The sequence below is a fragment of the Nicotiana attenuata genome, chromosome 11 (assembly GCF_001879085.1).
Source record: "Nicotiana attenuata strain UT chromosome 11, NIATTr2, whole genome shotgun sequence".
Classification (NCBI taxonomy): Eukaryota; Viridiplantae; Streptophyta; class Magnoliopsida; order Solanales; family Solanaceae; genus Nicotiana; species Nicotiana attenuata.
The window spans coordinates 50,650,643-50,663,446 of NC_031999.1; the positions used below are offsets into that span (position 1 = coordinate 50,650,643).

At 39.0% G+C, this 12,804-nt stretch overlaps 1 protein-coding gene across 1 annotated transcript in view; it reads left to right on the forward strand.

Annotated features, from left to right (window-relative positions):
* LOC109234887 (formin-like protein 18) overlaps positions 464-12,804 on the forward strand; it is a 16,100-nt gene continuing 3,759 nt past the window's right edge. Inside the window, exons 1-14 of the mRNA XM_019400928.1 lie at positions 464-518; positions 1,112-1,812; positions 3,900-4,121; positions 4,218-6,805; positions 6,912-7,044; positions 8,673-8,744; positions 9,671-9,769; positions 9,866-9,907; positions 10,032-10,112; positions 10,203-10,253; positions 10,371-10,452; positions 10,862-10,956; positions 12,161-12,232; positions 12,312-12,428. Coding sequence (XP_019256473.1) covers positions 464-518; positions 1,112-1,812; positions 3,900-4,121; positions 4,218-6,805; positions 6,912-7,044; positions 8,673-8,744; positions 9,671-9,769; positions 9,866-9,907; positions 10,032-10,112; positions 10,203-10,253; positions 10,371-10,452; positions 10,862-10,956; positions 12,161-12,232; positions 12,312-12,428 — 4,410 coding nt within the window. The remainder of the gene's footprint in view (positions 519-1,111; positions 1,813-3,899; positions 4,122-4,217; positions 6,806-6,911; positions 7,045-8,672; positions 8,745-9,670; positions 9,770-9,865; positions 9,908-10,031; positions 10,113-10,202; positions 10,254-10,370; positions 10,453-10,861; positions 10,957-12,160; positions 12,233-12,311; positions 12,429-12,804) is intronic.

Sequence of the window (12,804 nt, forward strand, 5' to 3'; positions counted from 1 at the left end):
GCATGGTTCACTTGGGAAATTTCACAATTGGCCTCTTTTTCATCAATTTTTGACTCCAAAACTGCTCCTTAGCCTTCCTTATACATATATCACCTGCAAATCATGAAAAGCACTAATAAGAGCATTTTGTTATCACTTTTAGCATTAAAACTACACAAGAAGGTGATTATTTAAGGTGTGATTATAGTCAAATTCACCTATTATCACCTCCGGCTCTTGATTTTTTTTGTTTTTGTTTTGGGGATTGATTAAGAATATTTCTAGTCTATGTTACTAGTTTAATTTGAATCACTGCAATACGGGAATGTTAAGTTGGAGTGGACGGGTTGAGTTATAGCACAATGCAAGTTATCTTGCAATGAAGAAACTGTCTAAGATTTTAATTCAACTAAGCTGAAGGGCCAACTCAATGCCCTTTGTACTCTTGGGACTAGGAAAGTGAAGTAATTATGTTAATGTTGTGATGACGATATCGAGTGCTGTCGATTTGACAATATTTGGCATGCTAGCTGAGCTGAGTTGAAGCATAAGCAGCTTAACTGGCAGAGGGATCAGCTCAACTTTTTCGTCCAACATACTCAAGTATTATAGAGGGATCTCATTGAGACATTGGAAAAATAAGAGGGAGAAAAATGTGTTAAGACAATCCAAAGCCTGCTTGTGGTTTGTTAGTATAATTAATGAAATATCTGATGTTACTTATAAAAAAAATTAATGGAATGCTACTAACTCAGGATAGTGCTTTTGCAAAGTATGGACAATTGGACATTTAGTTCGAAGGGTAGTTGTGCTGGACAAGTAATGCATAAAAATAAGTACATGAGAAACTGTCAGGAAACAACTTGGCAATCTTCCTTATATTGTTTCAAACAGTACTGCGACAACAGAAACCAAATTTGTTTTCTAAAAAAGGAGAAAAACGGAACACTAATATGGCAAGAGAAAATGTGTTGATGTTTAGAACGTGACGTAATGTAGCAGGCCGACATTATTACAGCTGACTCATATCATCTCTGTTTTATCAGCATAAAAGTAAAATCTTTGAGACTTTAAAATGGTAGTGCCTGTTGTATATCAGTTTCGCTAATAATTGCTTCTACTTTATATGCAGTGTTTGATTGCTGTTTCACCACTGATGTTTGGGAGGAAGAAAATTACAAAGGCTATGTAGGAGGTGTGATTAGTCAACTTCGGGATCATTACCCTGACGTCTCAATATTGGTTTTTAATTTTCGTGAAGGGGAATCACAGAGCCCAATGGCAAATACTCTGTCTGAGTATGATCTGACAATAATGGACTACCCTCGGCACTATGAGGGTTGTCCCTTGCTTTCAATGGAGGTGATACACCATTTTCTAAGATCCAGTGAAAGTTGGCTCTCACTTGGGCAGCAAAACGTGCTTTTAATGCATTGTGAACGGGGTGGTTGGCCAGTTTTGGCATTTATGTTGGCTGCATTATTGATTTACAGGAAACATTACACTGGAGAGCAGAAGACTTTAGACATGATTTATAAGCAGGCTCCTCGTGAGCTTTTGTACTTGCTGCAGCCACTGAATCCAATTCCTTCTCAGCTAAGATACCTACAGTATGTAGCGAGGAGGAATGTGAACATGCAGTGGCCTCCATTGGATAGAGCACTCACTATGGATTGCATCATTATTAGGGCGATACCTAATTTTGATGGAGAGGGTGGTTGCCGGCCTATATTTCGTATCTATGGACAGGATCCATTTCTAGTTTCTGATCGATCGCCAAAAATTTTGTTCTCAACTCCAAAGAAGAATAAAGTTGTCCGTCATTACAAGCAGGTAATATAGTTTATCCTATACTAAAAACATATAATACTTTTCTTTTCTTTTTAAAACAAAAGAACCATGGTGGGGTTTAGGCATAGACCCCAACCCGTAGATAATCAAAAAGGATAAGTACACGGAGGAGGACATAGACCTTAGCCTCGAACACATGAAGAAGAATGATACATATCACTCTTATAAGCATTTGACCAGATAAAACTTGTCTAAGTTGGGAGGACTCCTCCATTACACTTTGTAGGCATAGAGTATTACATGATGAAACTATACACAATGCTGCAAAAAAATCAGCTTTATCTAGTATTAATAACAAAATAATTCTTCCTTGGTCTAAGGGGTCGTTTGGTAGGGTGCATAAGAATAATGCTGAATATGGTGTATTAGTAATGCTGGTATTAGTTATGCTTGCATTAGTTATGCTGACATATTTTTTATCCATTGTTTGGTTTGATGTATTAAAGCATTGCACAATTTCTAAAAGAATTGTTTGTTTACAAAAAAAACCCTCAAAACCAATCCATCACTCTAACTTTTTAAAAGACACATATGTTGAGAAATGTTTTTATATGCAATTTTTTAAAAATAATTATTTGATTTTTCTACCTATATTGTAATATAGAACTAATATTTATTTATAAAAAGGAATATGCTAAGTATTTATTTATTTACTAGAGATATAATTTTATTTCTCACTATTTGGTTTATTTTAAATTTGCATTAATATAATAACTAGCATTAGTCAAGCATAAATTTTGAAGGACAATTTTGTCTTTAACTAAGCTAATGCATGCATTAAAACCCATTGCATTGCTAATACCATGGTTTTCTATGCATTAGTTATGCATAGGATAATACCAAATAGGATGTATAACTAATGCTTGCATAACTAATGCATAGTTTCAAAATGTCTATCAAACAAGGTATTATTAATACACAAAGCTAATGCATGCATTATTTTATCTAATGCATCACACCAAACGACCCCTAAGTCTGAAAATGGGGATGCCATCTTGATCAGGCCTCAATGAAGTTCTGACTTATTTAGGTAAATCAGAAACTTCCTCAAAGGTGATTTGATCTCTCATTCTTTCACCAAGATTAGCTAGTTGATCCGCAGCCATGTTGCCCTCTCTAAAAATATGAACAAAACTGAAACTTCCATTGCTTGAGAGCTCCACAATCTGATATATGATATGCTTGATCTGCCAAGGTGGTTTCATTTTGCTATTAATCAAATTATTAATCAAATTTACTATCAGCTGAGAATCAGATTCAACAATGACATTTAAGGTGCCTTGCTAATACATTGTTGCATGCCACTTAACATGGCTTTGGCCTCAGCCACATTATTACTACAGAGGCCATAGTGTTCAGCAAAAGCTAAAACAAAAGAACCCCTACTGTCCCTGAGAACGCCACCACCTCCAGAACTCCCGGGGTTACCCTTACAACACCCATCTCTATTGAGTTTAAAGAAACCTTCTTGAGGTTTATTCCACCTCACATATGATACTTACAAAGGGTTTCTGCTAACTTTGAGGAAGGGTATCTTTATTCTGTTTTGTTGATTAAGCATGCTTGTTTCTAGGAATATAGACCTGTCAACTTCATCTAAAGTTGAAAAAACACATGTAAATAATATGAAAATGAATCAAGGAACATATGGGGAACTTATCTCTGATAGTACAACTTATCTTCTATCAATGAGATCAATATGTTTGATTTGGAGTGGATCAGCTATCTAATATTTGATTCCACAGCTTCATATCTTCCCAGAGAAGCAAGTCTTCTTACGGTTTTTCCAGAGATGTTTGATTTATAGAGAATTGGACTATTTAACAAGTTGTTCTAATGAAGCTTCTGACATTTTGTTCGACCGGCATTCTTCTTATGGTTTTGCTCAAGTAGAATCCAGTTGAATTAGGTTGTACTTGGCCATGTTTATATGCACATGCTCGAAAATGCATGTACAAATTATATCTGGGCTTTCTCCCTCTCCCCCTCTTTCCCATTCTTGTTGTGCATAACTTCTTACTTAGGACACAGCTGACTATTGATCTGATATCTTTATAATGTCATTTCAGGCAGAATGTGAATTAGTTAAGATTGATATCAATTGCCATATTCAAGGAGATGTTGTATTGGAATGTATTTGCTTGCACGATGACCTGGAGCGGGAACAGATGATGTTTAGGACCATGTTTAATACAGCTTTTGTTAGGTCCAACATCTTGATACTTAATCGTGATGAACTTGATACTTTATGGGATGCTAAAGATCAATTTCCAAAAGACTTCAGAGCAGAGGTATCATTGTTCGTATAAAATGCTTGTTTATGTTTTGTTGATACTCTCCAGCTAGAAGCATATTGTAGTTTTATGAAAGTTGTGCTCTGGATGTAGGTTCTTTTCTCAGAGATGGACACTGCTGCTTCTGTTCTTCCTGTAGATTTGTCCTGTTTTGAGGAGAAGGATGGCCTACCAGTGGAGGCATTTGCCAAAGTTCAGGAGATCTTTAACAGTGTAGATTGGGTAAGTCCGAAGGGCGCTGCTGCTCGTAATGTGCTCCAACAAATAACCACGTCAGGTTTGATCCAGGACAAGTTGGAATCCACTCCTCCACAGTGTACCGACACTGGCATGCTCCTCGATCAAGCAACTTTAGAGAAGCCTGGAGAGAGGAAAGGACATGCACCTCTGGACAATAATGCTAAGGGCTCGTCACCATTTATGTTGGAGCATCAGTTGGTGTCGTCCATCAAATCATCCTCCAACATAGACCAAAGTGACCAACAGAAAGCTGAATCTCAATTTGTGGGGACCAGAAGTGAGATGAAGGTGTCAAAATTGCAGCCATCAATCCCTCTTTCAAAACCTTCTCCTGCTGACCTTAGTACAGAATCTAGTGCTTCTTCTGAGTCATCACAACCATCTCCGCATGTTCTCCCAACATCAGGACGTCCTCCACTTGTAAAAGAGTTGGATCCTCATGTACAAGAATGTGGTAAGCTGAATGACTTCCATTCCCTACCTGAAACCAAGAGTCTACCGTTTAAGACTAGTATTCCAACTCCGCCTCCATCCTCACCCTTACCTGGAAAGGATCAGGGTGTTGGTACTGGACCATCTCTATCTCCTCCGCCAGTGTCAGCACTGCTCACTCCTCCCGTGAAGGATAAATTAGTCACTGCAACTGTACCTTTTGCCTCTCAGGCTACTCTTCCCAGAACCCAAGGCCCTCCAATTGAATCCTTGAAGGACAGACCTACTAAGTCTCAACCTGATACATCTCTGCTTCCTCCAACAGTGCAGCAGCCAGCTGATGAAGCTGCTAAAATGGAACCTACTCCACCTCCTCATTGTACTGGACTATCTCTATCTCCTCCCCCGGTGGCACCAGCACCGCTCACTCCTCCCATGAAGGATAAATTAGTCACAGGAACTGTACCTTCTGCATCTCCGGCTACTCCACCCAGAACCGAAGGTCCTGCAATTGTATCCTTGAAGGAAGACAGACATACTATGTCTCAACTTGATACATCTCTGCTTCCTGTAACAACGCAGCAGCCAGCTGATGAAGCTGCTAAAAGGGAACCTACTCGACCTCCTCATCCTTCTGGAGGTTGTCCTCCATCTGTAGCTCCATCTCCCAGTTTCTCTTCTCCATCAGCTGCCATTCCCTTTATCAAACCTATGGAACAAAAAGTCATCCATAGGAGCAATATTTCACCACCGCCACCACCACCTCCACCTCCACCTCCACAGCGTCCAATCCCTCTATTGAATGAGAGTGTTGCTCCTGTTGGTGGATCACCTCAGCCACCTGCTCCTCCTACCCCACTTTTGAAGGAACATTCATCTTTCAGAGGTGTGTCATCACCTCCACCACCACCTCCTCCTCCTCCTCAAGACCCATACCCATTACTTACCACCCCTGTGTTGAACAAGAATTCTGCCTGTAGTGGTGGACCGCTTGAACCAGTCCCAGCTTTGAAGGAAAGTTTAGATAAGCCACTACCGCCTCTGCCTCCACCTCCACCTCCACCTCCACCTCCATGCCAATTGACTACAGCCCCAATATTAAATGCAAATTCTGGCTCTATCAATGGACCGCCTCAACCTCCATCTACGCCACCTTTGAAGGAAAAAGTAGTTTCCAGCGGTGGAGTACCACCACCCCCATGCCAGTTGACTACAACCCCAATCTTGAATGCGAATTCTGCCTCTATTGGTGGATCGCCTCAACCTCTACCTCCACCCACGCCACCTTTGAATGGAAAAGTAGCGTCCAGCTGTGGAGTACCACCAACCCCATGCCAGTTGACTACAACCCCAATATTGAATGCAAATTCTGCCTCTATTGGTGGATCGCTTCAACCTCCACCTCCACCCACTCCACCTTTGAAGGAAAAAGCTGTTTCCCAAAGTGGAGTGCCACCACCTCCCCCTCCACCTCTTCCTGGGAAACCTATGAAGGAGAACTCCTCGTGTAGTGGTGGACCCGCTCCACCACCACCCCCTCCATTGCCTGCTGCAGCTTCTAAGCATACGAATATATCTGCAGTGCCGCTGCCCCCTCCTCCTCCTGCATTGGGCTCTCCGCAGAGTGTTCCTTCAGCTCCCCCTCCTCCTCCTGCATTGGGCTCTCCGCAGAGTGTTCCTTCAGCTCCCCCTCCTCCTCCTGCATTGGGCTCTCCACAGAGTGTTCCTTCATCTCCCCCTCCTCCAATCCCTTCTCTTAAGGCGGTTCTAAAATCAGGTTCTGGTCCGACACAGTCAGCATCAAAAGGTAGTAATCTCCCTACTTCTCCATCTCCGCCCCCACCTTCTGCTCCTCCGCCTGGCCTAAAGGGCCGAGGACCATTATCTCGTACCATGAATTCAAGAAGCCAGTCATCAAAGAAACTGAAGCCATTACATTGGTTAAAGATATCTAGAGCAGTTTCAGGAAGCTTGTGGGCGGAGGCTCAAAAATGTAGTGATGCTCCCAAGTAGGTGCTAACTTTGAGTGTGAAAGTAGTCATCAGTCAAATCATTTTTATTCTTTTAGATTCTTTCAGATACAATGTCTCATGTCCTTCAATTTCTGTTTGATAGGGCACCAGAGATTGATATATCAGAGCTTGAATCTCTCTTTTCAGCTGCAGTTCCAACTTCAGGACAAGGCGGTCCAGGTGGGAAAAGGAATTCGAGGACCTCAGTGGGGCAGAAGCCGGAGAAAGTGCAGCTGGTAATTATTTATGTCTATATGACATCTAAATTTCCTTATAAATATACGTGCAAAGTTTCCCTGAATCAGTTTATCTCGCTTAAGTCATTTGCACTGTTCCTGGTTTTCCATTATTTGACATAGAAAGTGCAGCTGGTAATTATTTATGTCTATATGACATCTAAGTTTCCTTATAAACATACGTGCAAAGTTTCCCTGAATCAGTTTATCTCGCTTAAGTCATTTGCACTGTTCCTGGTTTTCCATTATTTGACATTAATCTAAAAGTATTAAATGTTATGAACAGTCTAATTCCAATATATACACTTTCTGATCATGTTCTTGTATTTTTTTTATCTTCCTTCCGTGCATCTCATTCCCCAATTCCTCTTTCTTGACACTATTCTGTGCTTTCAAGTGGATCCTTTTTAGTTCAGCTAGTTTTCACCTTAAGAAACTTTGTTTTCGAAAGGGTTTCTGGAGTGAAATTCTCCGGCTGAAATCCCATGGAGTTTTATTCCTAAAAAACTAAGTTTGTGAAAGGAGGAGCACAATGCTGACGTGTCGTAGTGACGCCTCTTATCTCTAGGCACGCTTGCTCCAAGTGATCCTTATTTCCTTATGTGACATCACTTGATATATGTAATGTTTATATAGGAGTGTCATACTGTTAACTTAAAACGGAACTTAAATTTTCCATACTATCGTAAATATTAATTCCACAATGAACCATGGTTGGATTGTCAAGAATGCCAAATGTTGGAGCTGTTAAATGCTTTTGTGATGTGTTATTCATTCAGAACCATCGCTGAAATTACTGAATAACATAAAATTAAAGATACTAGGAATAGTAGCTGCATTATTGAGGATGCCAAATCTTATGGAAGTTAGTCCTTTTCTTTAAAAGATAATTATTGGAAAAAAGGAACTGCCAAATGCTATGATTTTTATTCACATTTTTTCAATAAAGGGTCAATGGAACTTTCATATTCATAATGGAAGCATCTTGTTCGTTAGATATTGATGTGTAATTTACAAATTTTTTAAATCGGGGGTCAGTAAAATATTTGCTATTTGTGCATCCAAGGGTGTGGCCAAGTAGTCAATGAAGTGAGAGGAGAACCTTCTCAGGCGGAGACAAAAAAGTACTAGGTGATCTGTGGTTGATATAGTTAACCGTTACTTGTGCTGGTGGAAGGTAGCAAGTACCGGGTGGAATAGTTGAGGTGTGCGCAGGCTGACCCGGACACCACTGCCATTTAAAAAAAATCTATTGCTGTTACTCTAGCTAGTATTTACATTCTCTGTACCGCAAAAAACCTAATTAACAGATTCTTTTTCTTTGGCCTAGAGATTGGGATCTTTTACAGTTATATATCCATGCTGGTTGGACAAACAATATTTTTAAATTATGCTTCCGATTTTGTTTTCCACAAATTATCTAAGCTTCTTTGTCAAGGATTCAGTTAAATCTTCCTATTCACGAGTAACATCTCATCTAACCCATCCCGACTGATACTCGTATAGCTTTGTGGAAGCTACTGCATTTTCTCGCTTCACATATAGATGTGGAGGAAAGATGTAACTGTGTCATTGTTTCAGCTCGTCCAAGTTTTAAGAGAGATTTTACCTGAATTCTATTTTGGCAGGTTGATCATAGACGGGCTTATAATTGTGAAATCATGCTTTCTAAGGTGAAAATACCACTGCATGATATGCTGGTAAGCTGTATTCATATAAGACTTTCTTTTTGGATAATCTGGTTATCCTAGAATATAATCTCTGACCTATAGCTGGTTGTACCAAATGTTCAGATTCATCTCTGCCATATTATCTTGGGTTCTTATCTATCCACCTCTCTATAGCAATAGGGTGGCGCTATTATCACAGTGATTCATTTCACACTTCAAATTCTAAATTTTAAAGCACGTTACTTGTCCCATCATTTTATAGATTCCGGTGTTAAAGATTGATTTTTGTCCTAATAAGAAAATACAGGAAACTTTTTCCCATTGTTCCTAGATCTGTTCAACTTTATAATTGCACTCCCTTTCTATTTTCTCAATTATTGTGTTAAACTTCCTTTCAGAAATAGGAATAACAATCACATTGTTGACCTTGTTGGAGATTTTCTCACGAGCTGTTCAATTTTCGAATAAACCTCTGTAATAAGCTTACATGATTTGGACTCTGTACTGCTTAATTGTCTTGGTCAAAAACTCACGCTTTTTGCTATCCTAAGGCCACACTTTATTGTATAACCAATGTACATATCCCTGCTGATTTAAATATAATCTGATATTTAAAGAAAGCAAAACTATTCTAGTGTCACCTATCCCAAAATAAAAGGTGTTTGTACTTCCAAGTGTTGTATCTTGTGATCACCAATTTTGGGTGGGTTTATGCACTTTTTGCATGTCAAATGTTTTCCTTATTTTAACCTCCTCCACCCCTCTTCCTCTCATCCTTCTTTGTGATGTTCCCTGGACCATATACTCATTCATATAGTTGAGTTATACTGACGTGATTATTTCCAAGAATGGTGTACGCACGCACACACAAATAAATGTCAATCTGTGTATAATGTTTTGTTAAAACTTGAATTATGCTTCTAATTGTTAGCTGTCACTTTTAAAATTTTCAACAGAGCTCAGTTCTTGCACTGGAAGATTCAGCATTAGATGTGGATCAGGTGGAGAATCTGATTAAGTTTTGCCCGACTAAGGAGGAGATGGAAACTCTCAAGGTGAAATATCTGTTTGAAAAAAAAGAGGAACACTTATAACTTGATGTATATAGGACCATGTGAACAATGTTGCTTTGTTGAACATATCTGTTTCAGGGTTATAAAGGAGAGAAGGAGAAGTTGGGTCGATGTGAACAGGTCTGTCCATTGTGAACTAACTTATTTCCTTATTTTGGTTTACTGCCCCACTTTTCTCCTGCATGGAGTTAATTGGACCGTTTATGTATTGACATCTAATTCTAAGATCTTTTCATTGTCACAGTTCATGTTAGAGTTGATGCAAGTACCACGAATAGAGTCCAAGCTGCGAGTTTTTTCGTTTAAGATTCAGTTTGAATCTCAGGTGAGAAGATGTCACATCTTCTGCGTTTTTGCTGCAGTGGGAGTGTTTCACACTTCCTAGCTGATGGCGTATTCATTCTGCTTATTTCAGGTTTCTGAGCTAAGGAAGAGTCTGAATATTGTGAATTCGGCGGCTGATCAGGTACATTTTCTTTTGTTTTTTCTTTTCTAACTATTAATGTTTTACCATTAGATAAGACTAGGGATTGCTTTCTTGACACTGTCCTTGATTTCATCTTTCCTCTTATGTTGTAATCAGATCAAGGGTTCATCAAAATTGAAAAGGATTATGCAGACAATTCTCTCTCTCGGAAATGCTTTGAACCAGGGAACCGCCAGAGGTTGGGTTAACAATCTCTTTCAACTCAAGCTTATCTTGCTATTTATTTCTTCATTGTTACGTCTTATTGGGAGTTGAATAGCATCTGTGAACTCCAACTTTTTTGTGAACGTTTTGGGGAACTGTTCCCACTAAGATATTTCCAAGTTGAGGACTTGTTCAGCAGTAGAAATCTTTACTCTAGAGATAAGGAGAACTTGTCAAATAAATCAACTAGGTATGTCTCAAAGCTTTTATTGTGAGATGATAAATCTCCACAATTGTCTTCTCCATTGGCTTTTCTGGTTTTGAAATTATTTAACAATTCCCTGCTTCAGTTAGATGATAAATGAGTTCTCACAACTTAGTTTTCTCTTTGGACTTTGGGAAATCTTTTCTTCATCTAATGATATCTTGATGCTTCTGTGTAGGGTCTGCTGTTGGATTCAGGTTAGATAGCCTCCTCAAACTAACAGAGACACGTGCGCGGAACAATAAGATGACACTCATGCACTATCTTTGCAAGGTACAGTCTTTGGTTGGTAGTCTTCTTGTGAGAGCATAATGATGTGGTTGGCGAATATTTTGGATGTGGTGTTTTATATTGTGCCCAGACTGCACTTGTGGGAATCCACTGGGATGTTGTTGTTGTTGTTGTTGTTGTGTTTTGTATTGTGCTCAGATTTCTTCCTATCTTGAGCAGATAAAATCAGTTCACTTAGTCGCAATTTCTTGGCAGATCTGATGGTTTTCCTTGGCCCGGCCATTAATACTCTTTAGTTTAGTGGAATGCTGTCCAACTTGTGAGGGAAAAATAACAAAGTAAAGAATCATCCATTTCTGAAATAAACCATCGCTACTTGAGTCATAACATTTCCTAAAGGAAATGCTGACATAAAAATCCGTGATGCTTGTACAGTGATTAGTAGAGTGTACACAGCTTTCGAGGATTTTTGCTCCTTTGGTAGGAATCATCTATGTTGAGCATGAGTAAATCATCTCTTTTCTGTGACCTAAATTTACCCAATCAGATCAGCTGATTGCACCTTCTGTCATCAGGTCCTTTTCAATTGTGTCCCAGGGATTGTGTGTGACTTTGTTTTCTATCGTAATTTATCTAGCTAAAAGTGTCTATATCTGAAGTTACTAAAAATAAACTATAAATTCAATCCTAACTGGTCAGGTTGAGGAAAAAGAATTAGTGTCTGAAGTGTGTTGTGGAGCTCAATTCTTTTCAAATCAGGGATTATCTCTTTAACTGGATTTTTCTGAATTTGCATATCACTTGATTTTAATAAGTTTAACTGAAAGGCAGAATGGAGGTCTTATTTGATAAGGAACAAAAAGGAATAATGACTAGATCGACGGACACAGATCTTCCTTCATGACATGCATTCAATCACAAAACTTGTTCTTTTTGTGAACATTGTTATCAGCTTCATCACATTTGTCAAATCAATCTATGTAATTAATCTCTATCCTCAAAATTTTCTGGCGCGTCGTACTTCCAGATATCTTATCCTATTGGTGTTAAATTCTCCTCTAGCACTTAGACCCTGACCAGTATGAAGCTTTTCCTTGTAAAGTGCTAATGGTAACTATTGCTTTTTTATTCACTTTTCCATGTCATTGTGCTGATATTTAACTATTTATAACTTTGCAAAATATCTTTGATTTATGCTGGCAACCAGCATATTTTACAAGATGCTTGACGAAATTTTCTCTGTCAGGTACTTGCTGACAAATTGCCCGAACTGCTAGATTTTTCTAAAGATCTGTCTAGCTTGGAACCTGCAGCAAAGGTATCGTTATTTGGACCAACCAATTATATAGTCACTGTAGAATATGACCGACAGTGGTCTGATTGAAAATTTTCTGCAGATACAACTTAAATTTCTTGCAGAGGAAATGCAAGCTATTAGCAAAGGACTGGAGAAAGTTGTACAAGAACTGTCCATGTCTGAAAATGACGGAATTGTGTCCGAGAACTTTCGCAAGGTAAGCTATGACTACAGTGATCTAAATAATGCCGATTTCTGCATACCATCAGATTCTTTGATCTTTTGCGACTCTACCTACTCAGGCAAGAGCATTGTATCTTCAAGCATCCGACATATGCTGGAGGTTAAAATGATTTGGTATTCCTGATAGAAAAGGCAACTCTTTAGAGAACAATCTTATTCAAGTTCTTTTTTCTGCAAAGATGTCCCGCTCCAACCACCTGACGAGTCATCTACTTAAAAACGACCCTCTATGCTCAGTGTTTCATTCTCTTAATTTTTCTGTCATCAATACATATTGAACACAGAACAAAATTCATTTTGACCTCATCATAGTTAGACAAAAGCAGGAAGCTTGCACTTCATCATCCCCC